This window comes from Pempheris klunzingeri, chromosome 13 (assembly GCF_042242105.1).
Source record: "Pempheris klunzingeri isolate RE-2024b chromosome 13, fPemKlu1.hap1, whole genome shotgun sequence".
In the NCBI taxonomy this organism is placed as follows: Eukaryota; Metazoa; Chordata; class Actinopteri; order Acropomatiformes; family Pempheridae; genus Pempheris; species Pempheris klunzingeri.
The window spans coordinates 19,040,837-19,056,698 of NC_092024.1; the positions used below are offsets into that span (position 1 = coordinate 19,040,837).

Consider the following 15,862-nt stretch of genomic DNA (forward strand, 5'->3'; position numbering starts at 1 on the left):
ACGTAATTGTGAGCCAAAAATTGTGAAGAAAGCTTGCAATGCTCTCTTGATTAGCTGCCTTATTTTCATAGTTGTGGAATCGTGCAAATTCCATTTGCTTACACATGACAATAAACAGACTGAAATGATCTTGAGCTTCTCTGCTGTATTCTCCAAAAAAGCTGCGGTCTCCCTGTGATCCTGCACATAATTGCAGCTGACAGCCACACGAATAAATGTGGGAAACTTGAGGAATTTGAAATGACAGTGATATACAGTAAGATGACGTTTCCCTGGGAGTCACATGACCCTTTACAGTAAGTCCAACATGGCAGACCGAGTGGATCTTACGCGGTAACTAAAGCAACATTTCAACTGAGACAGACAAATTCAACACTACTCTGCAACAAGACACCAACAATGAGGGAGAGACAGAAGAAAAAGAAGGGGAGGACGTGGGCGGAAGCCGCTAAAACGGTATTCTAGGTGTTTCTTTTCTGCCGTTTGTTGTGGTTGTTTTCCTTGAACGCTCCCACTTGTACAACTGTGTTTATGAGTTCATGACCTGCTGGAGAAGACGAAATGTTGCGTACACCGCGCAAGGCCCGTGTTGACATTAGGAGGACCGCTGTCACTAGCCGTCTAGCTTTGCGCATCTGTCACCGCTGAAATGAATGTCAGCCGTGTGCACCCAAACATGTTTTCACCGCCCGGCTGTGCGCTGTGTCTAGACGGTGCGGGTAGACGCGTCTGTCACCGTTTGAAGTCGAATAAAGTAGCCGTGAAGTAATCACGTCAGTGCTGCGCGCTAGCCGGGCTAGCACGCTAGCTCCTGCTAACGCGACTCAGTTCGTCAACAACTTTGTTTGACATCAGTTGCAAGTAAAACACAGCAACACGTGTAATATTCATAATAAACCAGCTTCCCCTACGTTACCCCAACTCCACAGAAGATCGCCATCTCTGTTGCGAGCCAGCGTTTGGCGATGTAGCAGCAGAGTACAGTAATGAATGTTGCTAGCATAGTAGCTAGCTGCCTAGCCTAGCATGCTAATGATTTAAAAAATATCTAAACTCACAGCAACTGTTTCATAATTAAAGTACGATATTATTATTAGTATGGAGATCCACTGTCCAGTGATATATCAGGTCAGTTACAGTTACTAGTTTGCTCGCATTACGTTGATAACTCCATAAATTATCATAATATTAGTTTCCATAAAGTCCTGTTTTACTGACACGATGATCAAACTGCAGCAGCTTGTTTTTTGCGTGCAGTCCTCACTAAAAAGCAAAATGAAAGCAACCCAACACCACATGTTTTTTTTTTGTTTTTTTTATGGTGGAGTGAAAGTGTCTGATGTTACTGTACTGAGATGTTTTACTGTTAGCCAGTGGTAATATTTCATTACAAAGATCTTGCTGCTCTCCCTGTTCATGCCACAACATATGGCAGTGTTTGCTAGCATCGTAGCCATACATGAAAATTATAACTTAGTAGTTAACCACCTGTTATTTATAATCAGCAGTGATTGTAGATGTGCATTTGGAGCAGAGAGCTGACCAGCGTCATAGCAGCAAAAAAAAAAAAGCCACAGTGTTTGTGAAAGATTTGTGGTCTTGATTATTCTGGGTAACATATCCTGTACTTACATGGCCAAAGGAATTGAGGCTTTGTGGATGCATGTTAGAAAGCTTCAGTATGTGAAATGTACGTGAACTAGCCTTGAGACGACATCATGCTGTGTGACAACCACTCTCACTTAGACTGACTTGTATAATAGTATGATTCTCTTTTTGTTAATGGTGTTTTATTGTTGCAGGTTTTGGAGAAATACCCCAACACACCTATGAGCCATAAAGAGATCTTGCAGGTGATCCAAAGAGAGAGGCTTAAGGAAATAAGGTAAGTATTTTTACTTTATTTAACTAAAGTCAGTGCCCGACAGATAGGAGACATTTTCACAAGAGAGAGCGCCACAGCTTTCTCCCCCTGTTATTGATTCCTCATACCACGTACTTTCCTTTTTCTTGTTCACCTAGTAATGATTATTTTACTCAATCAATAATTGTTTCATTTCTTTCTGTTTCATTGTCACTGTTCTCATCCAGAAGGTAAGAAAAAAGCTAGCCCCCACCCGTTATCTTAACAAACTCACTGCAACGCCACTTTGTTTGGTTTTACCTTTTGCATGTTATTAACAATTACATGTCCAGACGCAGTGTTAGACTCACACTCCTATTTTACTTAGACTTGCTATAGCCGTCTTTAGCCACCTGTCGCATAAAAACATAATTCTATGTTTCAGTGTGGAAATTTACTTGGCGTTCCAACAAAATAAAGCATAGATGCTAATGCAAAGACTTTAGTGCGGTTGCTAATTTAATGAGATAAATTATCTGGCAGATATTAGCCACCAATATTTGTAATACTATCTAGTTCAATTTTCTAAATGATTAACGGATGTTGCATTTTTTTCTCAATATCAATGTATTTTTTTATTACTAAGCATCTGCTTAATGCACTTTAAGTAATATATTCTATATTACATTGTGAAATGACACAATTATAAGTTGACAAAAATACATTTTTGCTTCCCTTTGTACCTCTGGACACATCTCTGGCGTTACCACTAAGGCATAATCATGCACTCTTAATTAACTTGTTGTTTTGAAAAGGTTTCATTAAACGAAAACTGATTTTTATGCAACAGACATAGTTATATCGGAACAGTTTAATCTGAGAATATCTGTTCTTTACAATGATTGGATTAGTCTTGAACCAGTTTTATGCAACTTATTCTGTATAAAACATTTAGTAAATTGCCTCACAACTTTATTGATATGAATCTGAGCTGAACATGTCCTCTTAATGCATGATAGCAATTTCTCCCCAGATACCAGACCAGCCTTCACCCCACTTGTGTCTTTCTCCCAGCTGTCTGATTTATTGGGGAACAGATGTGTACTTTGTGTTTTTCTCCCATGATTCAGTGGGACCTCGCCGCTGGCATGTCTGAATGCAATGCTGCACACAAACTCTCGTGGTGAGGAGGGGATCTTCTACAAAGTTCCAGGCAGAATGGGGGTCTACACATTAAAGGTTAGTAAGAGACAAAGCAGCTGTCACTACTGTCCCTGTGTAGCCTAAAATCGTGAATGGGCTACTATTACGCAAAAGATTACCCAGAGTCATTACTTTCGATAATTGCAACCATTTGTCAGCCTACTTAAGGGACAGGGAAACATAAATCTGGATAGCATCATGGCATTATAATCAAAGATGAATATTTTTACACTTTGAATGCTTTGGATGAATTCTGTGCGCATTTTGCTTGGCTCTTCTTGTCTGTACCTACAACATAAAGGTAATATACTCCTTGTACATTTTTTATATAGAAGGACGTCTCAGATGTGGCGAAGGAGCTTTCTGAGGAGGGCTCTGATGAGAGCAGTGACAATCTTTCTGACTCCCAAAGCACAGAAAACAACAGCAGTGCCATGACTCAAGAGGACAGGAGAGGAAGGTGGATGCGAAGAGGTACTGTGCACCGCATACAGGATCGTTATTAATCGTTCGTACATCACTACATCCCGCAAAGTCACTTCTTAAAGTAGGTTGTACAAGCTGTCATCTCTGAAATCTTTTTTGGGTGATCCAGGAATAACTAATCACCCTCTTTTGATTACATTAAGATAAATTCTAGCACCTTATTTAATGCCACTGCTGTTCAGCAATTATTCAAGTAAAATCAATAGAAGAGAACAACACCTTGTTCTCCATTCATAAGGACTGGAGTTCTGTGCATTAGCAGATTTTTGCTGGTTGGCTACCTTGCTCTGTTATGACTGAGAGAGTTCACGCCCCTTCTCAGCCGTTGTTAAAAGTCATTGCAGAAAGACAGGAAACCAGCTGAACTCACAGTAGAAGAGGCAAGTAAAGAGAAAGGTGGCTTCACCACAAACATAAATCTCATTACAAAATAATTCCTGGAATACACTGAGCATCAAACATGATGATAGCACAAGGTGGGTTTTATATTTAAACAAACGTCACTGTGTCCATAAATTCTTCGGTTACTTGTTTTCCGTTATTTGTCAGCAGAGAAGCTGCAGGCAGAACATGACGGTCACATTATAGCAGTTTTTGTTTGTTGGTGTGTCTGCGGTGTCACATCATTGCTTTATTTTGAATTGCACACCTGATTGTGCCTGATTGTGGAGCAACTTTGGAGAATGAGCTTTTCTTCAAGTGCCAATTATTTTGTTTTCCTCAGGCTCTGCTCTCACTGACTCTCATTATTTCTCTCTGCCACTTCAATATTTTAAGTGACTGTTAAAACAGGAAACGGTATTTTCTCAGTATGACCCGTGACCACTTCCTCATTATGCACAAGTTAGAAACTGCCAAGCAAATAATCTTGGTTTTCATCTGAGTGGGAGGACTTGTTTTATTTTTGATCTAATCAATACAAAGAGTCAGAAAGTGCAAATGCAAATTACGTGGCATCGAAAAAGAAACAAGTGGAACTGCTACAGATTGTAGAAAAGGTGTTGTACACAACAGAATGGTTGTAGTGAACAATCCTCCTATTGAGATGTTCAGCCCTTTTTAAGTAATATGATATTTTAGCAGGGTAATGTAATCCGCTTCTTTGTGCATGGTATTGGTTTCAGTTTCATCCAAACAAAAGCACGATGTGATCAAGACTGAACACCACCCTCAGGAAGTGTATTTTGTAACATCTGTTTTGTGCTTTTGTATTTCATAGTTCCCTCCAAGCTGCAGTCACAGCCGTCCTCTCCGCAGCCTCGATGCTCGTCGCCCTCTGTCCCCACCAGTAAACTCATCTCTCCCTCGCAGAAACACAGCAAGAAAGCTTTGAAACAGGTACTGGTGGGTTCCGTATTTTCTGTTTTTTAATTGTTCATTGCATTCATAAAAGCAACTTAGTTAGAGTAACTATGGTCGCTGTTTGTGCAAACACACATTTCAGAGTTCCTGCCACACCCTCATACTCACATACACCCTTATAAATCTCTGTTTTCCCGCTCTGCTACAAACAGGTTGGTTCTTGTTAATATAGTTATGCTTTCATGTAGTTTTTGTTGCATCAATGTATATATCAAGTGTAGATTTTTCAAAGACTCCTGCTCTTAAATCAGAAAACAGCACTAATCTGAATTTGATATGTCCCTCAACAACTAAAGTCAATCCATTGGATGTTTGTATTTATTATTGTTTGTGACATTTTGTATTTTTTGCACCTCTAATCCATGTCGAAACACTTTTCTATCTAAACTGACACGTTTTCAGTAAACATGGACATAACCTATGCTGGCAGCAAGCACCAATTATCCTTCCATTCCCTGTCTGTTTCACATCTTGTGCTGATTATTTAAAAACAATGAGGCATCTGGGAAAAATGCCTATAGCTGGTTTTACAGTATTAATGTGCTCAAAATGCACCCGCTCAACATTTTCCTATTGGCTGCTTTGTGCTTTTTGTGTTCCATTTAATTAGATTTCACTTGATTGCACAGATTGTAATTCACTCCATCTGTGCGGGTGTGGAATTTTCAGCTCTGTAAAACCAATTTGTATTCATTTATAGGACGTAGGAAACACTGGAAGATGGCGATTTGGCTAAAATATTAGTGCTGAAGAGACGTATTGTGTATTTTTCTTCTCTGATTTCCTTTTCATTTCAATAAGCTTAAACAAAAAGAAAGGCACTCGGTTGACTATCTTGAGTTGTTTTTTTAATCTGTTGACATTGTCTTTGTGAGGTGATCAGACTTCTTGACAGATTTATAACAGAGAGATGATTTATGCTTGTGTTATGCAACCTATGTTTCATTGCCGCACTGTTATTTAGCTGTTATTTAACCAGGCAAGTGGCCCCAGGGGAGTAGTTGCAGGGAAACACACATTACAAACGTTCACACTCTCTTTTTCTCATACTGCTGGCTATTTGTTTCTTCCTTATTTTTGCACATTTCCAGGCCTTGAAGCAGCAGCAACAGAGAAACCAGCGCAGACAGGGGGGAATGCCAACCGCCTCTAGTCCCAGACTGCTTCTGAAAACCATCAAAGATATGGCTGACAACATTACTACAAAGACTGGTAGGTGGCAGCTATTATATTGTCAAATACAATAGAAAATAAATGTAATAATTGCACACTGGCCTCGCACAATAGATGTACATCCAGGTCACAGAAATTAGATGTGATACTCAGTCACTTTGGATGTTTTACTAATGTTCATTTCATGGTATTACACACTATTTTGAAGATCATTTTTAATAACTAGACAACAAAAGGCATTATATTATCATCATCCTAACATGACTCATGTAGCATCAGTGTGGAAACTGTTAGATCTGCAATTTCTCTGTGCTCCTTCCACTCATTTCCCTCTGTCCAAACAGACTTATGCCACCCAGTCGTCCCAAGGAAGGTTTCCCAGAGGTCAGGTCGCCTTAGTGCAGGTACGTTACACCTCTACTTTAATTTAATCTAGTTGTTTGGAAATTGGGAAAAAAAACAACAAAAAATGTGTCCTATTGTCAACTATTGCCTGCCAAAGCCTTATATAATTCACTTTTAGCAATTAAACAGCCCATAGTCCGTGTTCATTTTGGGTTCTTTCATACATGCCAATATATGGAAAAGGATTGTAAAACTATGGTAATTCAATAGGCTGGTGCTGCGTGCACATTGAAATCATGAAAAAGAAAGTCATTTTCTGTTAATGCTAAATGTAGTCTCCTTGAAACTGCTAAAAACGAGATGCAGCAGTGAACCCTGGCCTTCCTCAGGCTGTCTTGTGTAGTCAACTCAAACAAAAAGAAACAGTTGCCGCTGCTAAGGGTGGAGACAGGCAGCGAGTGCAAACAGCACGGGGGAAGCACCAATGTGTCAATCCACAGCTTAAAACAGTCCCCAACAAATGCACTATTTACTCCTGTTAAAGTAGCATTTAGTAAAATCTATGGTGCCCAGTTTTAGAAAATGATTTAGCCTTCATTAGCTTCTAAAAGTGCCTGATGTTTTAGGTAGGGTGGGGACGCTGGAAAGTGTTGAGAGACAGACAAAGGCATTGTTGGTTTTGATCTTTCCATGGGATTTGCTGACAGTAAAAGGTTGTTGAATAACACCAACCATAACCATTAAAATAGGTAGAAATTACCAGACAACTGGATGCAAACTGGATATATCTGCCTCCCTACTTGAGTCTAGGTGAAAGTTATTATTCCAAGACATCGTGTTACAAGTGACAATTCTATGACTACATGTGAGAGTGAATTACTCAAGATGTCAGTTGCAGGAACGCCACGTTTGTGACTCAGCTTACATCTGCTTCCTGTTTTGTATTGCAGGGCAGCTGAAACGTACCAAGTGTCAAATAGATGTGGAAACTCCAGACTCCATTTTAGTTAACACCAACCTGCGGGCAATCATCAACAAACACACCTTCTCTGTCCTGCCCCCAGACTGCCAACAGAGGCTGCTCAAACTTCTGCCAGAAGTTGACCGGCAGGTGGCTCTAAGATCATACATACTTTTTTATGCTTATGTCGCATTACTTAGCACTAAATGTAGTGAGTGTTATATTATTGCAAGACATTTCTGTTCTGTTACTTGTTGCAAAATGTTTTAAACTATCTCACAAAATAGTTTAGAAATACTGTGAAAATGTAGAAATCATTTTACACACAGCTACCAGCTGTTTAGCATTCGTTCATATCCACTGTTTCTGTACATTTAACTGTACACTACATGTGGGAAGCATAAGTCGATGTACTAATACAGTGACGGCAGCTGCGATGATGTTAGTCATAACATTGTGCCTCCTCTCCCCAGGCTTGCATGGACGGCCTTCTGAAGGTCACTAGTTCTGCCTTAAACAATGAGTTCTTCACATCGGCAGCACAGTCTTGGAAGGAGAGGCTGGCTGAGGGTCAGTGCAACCGTTTCCAGCTGATAATAACAGCACTCACCTGACATTCAAAGACAGTTTAGTCACCAAGGTTCAGTAAGAATACACAGAACAATGCTTACAATTGCTCTGTCCTTTACAGGGGAATTCACTCCTGAGTTGCAGCTACGAATGCGCCAAGAAATCGAGAAGGAAAAGAAAGTTGAGCACTGGAAGGAAGCCTTCTTTGAAAGCTATTATGGTGAAAAGTAGGTTCTCCTTTATGATTGAGAATTTTGATTATTTCCTGACTCACTAATATAATCCAGCTTTGGAGAAGTTGAATTTTATATTTTTATATATATTTTTAAATGCTACTAGACAGTTCCTTCCAAATTAAAAGCCCTCTAACTATAGGACCTACAAACAGCAGAACGACAGTCTTACTTTTCCTAAGGATTTCTTTTTTTTATGCCATCAACATGATTGGATATCTAATTTAAGACATTCATTGTTATTAAACGATGGGGTGTATGAAAGGATTATTTGAGGTGAATTAGATTCCAAATAGGATCTAAACACCATCCTCATTTCTCTCTCACATCACTGGAGTAAATCAGTACGTGATAAAATGTCTTCTTGGAAATATATAACCATATTATTGTTAGAATTATAATGGACTTGTTCACTTTATGCTCACTTTAGTGTAAGTATTTCAAGTATTTCAAGTCCTGTAGAATGTGTTATATTCATTTACAACAATACACAACTTAGTGAAAATTCAGCAACAACATAGGGAATCTGTTTTATTTAAAAAACAAAAACTAAACCATAATGTCATTTTCTGTGATCTATAACAATACTAGCACCTAAAATGTTGTTTTTAGTATGTCTTGAATCATTGTGAAGCTCAAAGCCCAATTTGTGTGTACTCCTAACGATACCTTTAAAAGCTCAGTGTTTTGTAAATCCCCGTGTTCCTTTTTATGAAAGAAAACATTTGATTTATGTGTTTATTTCTTTGCCTGTCGTTCTACCTCCTCCTTCCCTCTCTCTGGGTAGTTCTGGGCTCAGCTTTGAGGAATCCAAAGAGCTGACAAAGGCTGATCTGAATCAGGAGTCTGCCAGGCCCCAGTCCCCCCCTCATCAGACAGAACCTGCCGCTCTAGAATCAGAGGATCCCAAGGGCACCAAGGACAGCAGCCAGATTGATGCTGCTGCTACCGCTGTGAAAGACATAAAGCCAAAACTGGAGCCCCTGAAAGCTCAGAAAGAGCTAGTCTTCACCACAGAACCCATGAAGACACGGCGGTCACAGTATGCTGAGGATCGAAAGTTGAACACAACAGCACAGTCTGGGCCAACACCTGCAGTGACACCAACACCTGAGGTTGAGAGGCAGACTGAACGGGCCGTGGTTGGTTCACTGCCTGAAAAGGAGTGTAAGGATGATGTGAAGGAGGAGAAATCTGAGCTCCCAGAGTCGCCTGTGAAAAAGAGCCATCCACCAAAGGCTAGTTCAGAGTTAAAAGAGGATCAGCCAGCGTCTGTGGTTAAGCCCGTTGAGGAGAGCGAAGAGGTCATCCCTGAGCCCAGTGGCCCCTCAGAGCCGCTGAAAAGGAAATCTCTCAGTGAGATGGGGGTTGAATTGACACCAGAGAAAAGGCCCCGTATGTCCTCAGTTTCTTCAGTGTCATCTTCAGTCTCCTCCGTATCTCCTCCAGCATCGTCCGTACCCAGCCCTGCTACACCAACGTCAACAACAAATCAGAGGGTTCCACCGCTTAAGGTAGGAAAGTGTTTGTGAAGTCAAAGTCTCCTCTGATCTGTCTTATCTTTTGGGTGTCAAAAACTCACCACTTGTAGACTTAAAAGGTGGCTCTGACAGGTTTGTAGCTTGCTTCTTTGAAGAGGATGACTGCTGTAGTCATTCACAGCAGTTCGATGACAACCAAGAGTCAGGGCAAAAATGATCAAAATGTCCTTAGAAGTCACTGATCATTATGCTCGTTATGTTCCAAACAACCAAACAAATTCCTAAATTAGCTACTTTTACAGGGTTTTGTAGCTGTAACCTGACAAATACAGTGTATGTAGCTATGTTGTGCTTTAAGTTGAATTGTGATATGGATGTTTTTCATTTACTTATGTATGCATATATTGAAATCATTCTCTAACAACCCTTTTTTCTTGTGATGCAGATTCCAGTGTCACGAATTCTTTCCGTTCCTGGGTCACCCAGCCAAGTGTCACCCAGGACTCCCCTCCCAGCCCCGCTTAGCAGCCCAGGCCGTACTGGTGCTCGCACTTTGGCTGACATCAAAGCCAAAGCTCAGCTCGCAAGAGCACAGCGAGCAGCGGCTGCCGCAGTATCATCTGCATCGAAGGGAGCGGTGCCAGGCCCAGGGCCAGGGGGAGGCAGTGGTGAGCAGACACAACAATCGCCCGTTCCCAGCCCAACGTCCCCACAGGCGCCCAGCAGGTTACCAGCCTCCGGCATCATCAGCAGTCAGACCACTACACCTCTTCCTTGTCCACTGGACTCCTTTGCTCAGCTAAGCCCAAATTGGTCTCAACCATCTTACTCAAGCAAAATTGGCGAAACACATAAAGGTCATTCAGCTGGTATTGTCAGTGCAGCATCTCATAGCGTTCAGAAGAGTTCAAACACACCAGCGCATCCCAATCCTTCATCTGTGCACGCTCTGAAAGGACAGGACAACCCATCACTTGCTGGATCATCAACCAGGACCAGCTCCTGTATTCCTGCAAACAACCCACTTGTCACTCAGCTTCTGCAGGGCAAAGAGGTTCCGTTGGAGCAGATCCTCCCAAAACCGCTATCCAAAGTGGAAGTGAAGATGTCAAATGTACCCTCTGGTAGTAAAGGGAAGACATCACTCTCTACTGAGTACAGGGCTGATAAGCAGATGTCCCATCAGTTCAATACAGCAGGACAAGCAGGAGTTTTCTTAGAATACACAAGGTATCCAAGGGAACTCCCTGATAAGGAGGCTGAGGAGCAGATCCCACAGGCTCTAATGCAGAGGAAAGACCAGCAGAGCCAGCCTTATGGTGGTATGGGGCCTCAGCACCCTCCGTACAAAACCCATCAGCTGGTGCATGCAGAAGAGCATCAGAACCAAACCAGGATTTCAGTAGGATTTCTTAGTCGCAAGAGGATGCCCAGGCCTGCCATGACAGGACATTACCTGCTCAATGTGTCCACGTACGGCAGAGGACCGGAGAGCAAGAGGCTGCACCAGTCTGCCATCCCAAACACTTCTGTGTTCAGTTTAAAAAGGGAAAGCACAGAAGGAGAGGAGGTGGCTAAGGAAGAAGAACCAGCCAGGAAAGTTTTCTCTTCTGTTTCTGGGGTTAAAACAGAGCAGCAAGGATACTCAATAACCAAGTTTGGTCAAGCACGGAGCGTTCAGCATTGCTCTAATGTAAAGACTGAGCCTGGATCAGAGGATAGTGCAGCTGGTGCTGATAACAACAGCACTGGTGCAACAGCCAAAGACACCAGCCCTTTTTCTCAGTCGCACCGAAGGCACCTCGAACTCTGCAATAGTAATCAAGGAAACTCCGAGCCATATCTTACCCAAGAGGACCCCAGTCACCAGCGGTCGCCTGCCTTTCAGACCCAGAGAACACTCGATAATCAGGAGCCCATGGCAGCACCGTGCTACGGCGGCACTATCAGCATGTCTGTACCTCACACTTTGAACCACAGCACCGCGGGCACCTGCTCTACCATAGCCTCATCAGAGGCCGACGGCGGCGGCGTCCACGGGAGCGTCATGTCTTTCTCAGTGACTGTCACCACCATACCCGCCGGTCACTCGTTAGACCACAGCAACCAGGGCGAGCCCTCACCTGAACAGTCGTTCATCGAGGGCTCCAACATGGAGGACGTGCAGTCTAAGTGCTACTGCCGACTGAAGGCCATGATCATGTGCAAAGGATGTGGAGCCTTTTGCCATGATGACTGCATCGGCCCCTCCAAACTGTGCGTGTCGTGTTTAGTTGTACGATGATATGAAATTAATAATGATTAGAGGATATCGCGGTTCGTGTTTTGTATTGAAACAAGGCACAAAGCAGTCATTCAGAATTGACACAAAATCAAAGCCGGGGTGAGGCACACTCGCAACCAGCACGCGGTCGCTGTTGAAAAGGCAAAGATTTACACTGGATGGTCTTTTGTTTCACCAACATCTTTGAAAAGTTGTTTTGTGCAATTTTTAGTGGAAATGTCAATCAGTTTTCAATCAAATCAGTAGTCTGCCAGATGTATAAAATCTGGCAATGTTTGCACTCGGCTAGGATTGGTGTGATATATTTTTTTAAATATATATATATATATATACATATATACATATATATATATATATGTGTGTGTAGTTTTTAAAAAAGGAGGGAAAAATGAATGTTGCTATTTTTTTAGAGCATAATGACTGTTGTTGTGTTTTAGACTGACACTTTTTATTATTGGGCCTAATCAGTTATGGTTACAGGCAAAAAAAAGGGCGCTAATGATAATCATTGGTTGTAGAGTACCTCCTATTTGGCATTTATGCACGCATGGCAGGGAAGTGCAACTTACAGTAACTATTTTGTATAAAAACTGTACATTTATTACTGAACACACTCAGATTTAAGAACTTGAGAGAACATGTATAGTTTTAGAAAGATAATATAAAAGGAATTTGAATGATACTTCGTGAGGATTGCACATCACATAATTATTTGATTAACAGTTACAGAGCAAAGCACTTAAAAAGTTTTTAAAAAAATGTATGGTAGTAACTGTGTACAAGCACTTACATTGATACATAGGCAAAAAGAAGTAATCCTTTATATATAAAACAATGCCTAAATGTTCCTTTTAGGCAATTTGAGATCTTCTCCATTCCAGGTCAAGGTCTAGAGTCATTTCTCACTGTGTAAACCTGCATTTTCTCCCCAAAAGCCAGTTTGTAGATATTGTCTCCTGTGGGGTGATTTTTCTCATGTTTGTATGTCTGTACAGATAGACCAGCAGTGGCAAACAGTTTTAAAAAAAACACTCAAGGCAAGGGGAGAAAATGAAGATAATTTTGCTTTTTCACTGTAAATATTTACTCATTTACGGTATATGCCTAGATGTAGAAATTTATTTTCATTTTATTCGTGCGGCACACCTTGCTTGAGCATATCCAGCTGTTTATTACATAATTATTTTTACCGCGGAAAGAAAATAGAGAAGAACAGTAAATTATGCTAAAACGCTAAATGCTTTAACTTAGACTGATTCAGCATAGTGTGCTTCAGTGTTCACTTGGAGGTACAATATGACACCTATGAACAGGCGAGTGTAACACTTCACTTTAAAAATGGCCTTTTTCCAGACATTTATCCTCCATTTAAGTGTGGCATAAAGTATCGTAAGCACAAAAAAATACTGTATCATGTTTATATAATGTACAATAACGTATGTGTGTGATGTGCAGAGATAAACCAGCACATTTGTGGTGTGAACACTGTGATGTTACAAGCTGCATTACGATGATGTTAGCACAGTATAAATGCTTACTTTACTACATTAACATGCAAAAAGGTCAGTTTGAAGAGTTACCTCTGCTGGGTTTTAAGGCGTTCGTGCTGATTGCAAATCAAGAAGCATCAACTGTATTTTGAAATCTCCTGGAGGTGCAAAGTAGGCCTGTTTTATAGCAATTATTTCCAAGGTAATATGCCAAAGTCACCTTAAAGAAAACAAAATAATCTGAACTTGTTTTTAATGTCTAGTTAATCAAAGTAATATATTTTAATTAATATATTTTAATATAAAAAAAAATCTATTTGCTAATTGTTTTTGAAAATCAACAGGGTATTTACTATAATAATATATTGGCTGTCCGTTTTTTCCTATAATTTTGTTCAGACTGGACAGACCACCGTACAGAAACTAACTTTTTATAATTCAAATTGCCCAGGTATCGATATTCTGTATGGCCCAGGTTTTTTCAATGGATCCGTTGGTCTATATTTTTCCATAGAGGTGTTGTCTAATACGTGTATCCTTTATAGCTGTCAACATTTGTCATTACCTAATGAAAACAAAAAGATCTGTTTTTAAAGCAACACTTTTAAGTCAGTGGATAAATTCAAGTCCGTTTTTTAAATGTATTTGTTATTAAATGACGGATTATGTCTTGTGGAAAATTGGTTTTTAAGATTGTAAAGCTAGAATCGGGAGTGGTTTCCACACGTTTAGTGTAGCCATTTCACTAAAATTGGTGTTTGAGTATTTGATTCTGTTAGCACAAATGTATTTATTTATTCCCCGTTATTCCCCATTAGGTTGAATGTGATGTTAGGACGCTGTAATGGCTTGTGTAGAGTTGAGGACTGGATTGCACTGCACAACAATCAACAGCAACATTCAATTAACCCAAAAGGCAGCTTAAATCTTCGTTAATACCGACTGAAACATGAGTCAGGCAGCATTTCCCTCAGTCACTGAAGTTACCTGTTGTGTGTGCATTCAGAAGAGAAGTTCAGTTTTTAGGGAAAGTGTAATGGGCAATCACCACCATTTAAAAATATCACGTTTATCACAAAGTAAATTTGTTTAATATGACTGTGTCATTTTGTCTCCATTTAAACTCCGGGTGAATGTAATATAGTAATCAGCACTTGTAAACAAAGTGTATTTTATCAAAGGTTATAGACTATTATGAATAAATAATGAAAAGAGAAGCATTTTGTGTGTGTTTTTACGTTCTTATCTCCCACAGAGCGGTGCGAGGGCCACTTGGAGTCCAGTTTATTCGACATGGTGAGTAATACCCCTGGTTGTGGAAGTAAAGCTCCCTAACATTTATCACAAAGACAACGTTTCCTGTCTCAGTCGGAGCACTTCAGCCTGGATCGACATCATATTTTCAAGGTTAAATCATCGGTAAAATAAACTGCATTGGAATATAGCTGTTTCTTTGATTTCAAAAAGTCAAAGCTGCATGTGCCTGTGTACATAAAAAGGATGGGGAAGAATTCAATGAGATCCTAAGATGTATTTTGTCAAGGACCAATCGCAGAGCTTAAAAATTTGTTGCATGCGCTGCTAATGGAAAGCTAAAGATCACATCGTTCAGAAAACTAGTAATACAGTCTGCAGCTTGAATTCATTTACTATTGGATTCTGGGTCAGTTTCAGGTGAATTGAGCGAATACGGCGCCGTGTTTTGTCCACAACTGCAACAAACAAAGCATTATGAATTTGCCACCACTGATTCATACATTTGACTGGATCCTTCTCCATGGCAACAGAAGCAGAGGCTCATGGGCATTGTTATATTTAGGGCCGTCTGCTGTGCCAAATGGGCCACCATCAGTTCTTTATGTTGAAAAAGATACTGATGGTGACTAAGTCTGTACCTCATTACATAATCTGGGACAGTCCTGTGATTCTATGTTAAGTCACATTGAGAATGTCCTAACAGAAGAATTTGAAATGTGAATACAGAATGGGGAAAACACACCCACACAGATGCCTTGCATTATGGGAAATGTAGGATCCAATATTTTTGGATCTTGCCTCACAAAATCAGGATGTCTTTGCCTCTGCTGCTTAGATTGTGTTCTTGTTTTAAAAAAAATCTGTCTCTTTTTAGCTCCCTAACTTTATGGAAGTGTTGTGCGAAATAACCGGAGTATCCCTTTAAACTAAAATTCAATCCATGCGTCTTGTCTCATCTCCACTCGATTATGAGGATCATAATTCAGCGTGAAAGCAGCAATAGTAGTAGTGCGCCTTTAACCATCGTGCGTGCGCACATGCGTAAAGTATAGTAGGTGGTCGCGCATGGCATCTCCGCGCCTGGTCGCGCTCTGCTCTGCCGTCCTCTGCCGCTGGGTCGCTGATGATGCCGCGCCGAGCGGGGCGCTTGTACGTCTCTATGTGCGGCTACAAC

At 40.8% G+C, this 15,862-nt stretch overlaps 1 protein-coding gene across 2 annotated transcripts; it reads left to right on the forward strand.

The window, feature by feature from the left end:
* Positions 1-315: 315 nt before the first annotated feature.
* On the forward strand, positions 316-14,648 carry asxl2 (ASXL transcriptional regulator 2). 2 transcript variants are annotated; one of them, XM_070841852.1, is made up of 12 exons: positions 316-456; positions 1,803-1,885; positions 2,974-3,082; positions 3,379-3,520; positions 4,752-4,870; positions 5,986-6,106; positions 6,412-6,471; positions 7,363-7,523; positions 7,847-7,943; positions 8,065-8,170; positions 8,964-9,690; positions 10,103-14,648. In XM_070841852.1, exons 1-12 carry the CDS (start codon positions 400-402, stop codon positions 11,939-11,941), a joined length of 3,621 nt encoding a protein of 1,206 aa, XP_070697953.1. In that variant the 5' UTR covers positions 316-399; the 3' UTR covers positions 11,942-14,648. The 2 variants fall into 2 exon arrangements, with proteins under 2 accessions (XP_070697953.1, XP_070697954.1); XM_070841853.1 differs by having other exon boundaries at positions 427-465.
* Positions 14,649-15,862: the final 1,214 nt, after the last annotated feature.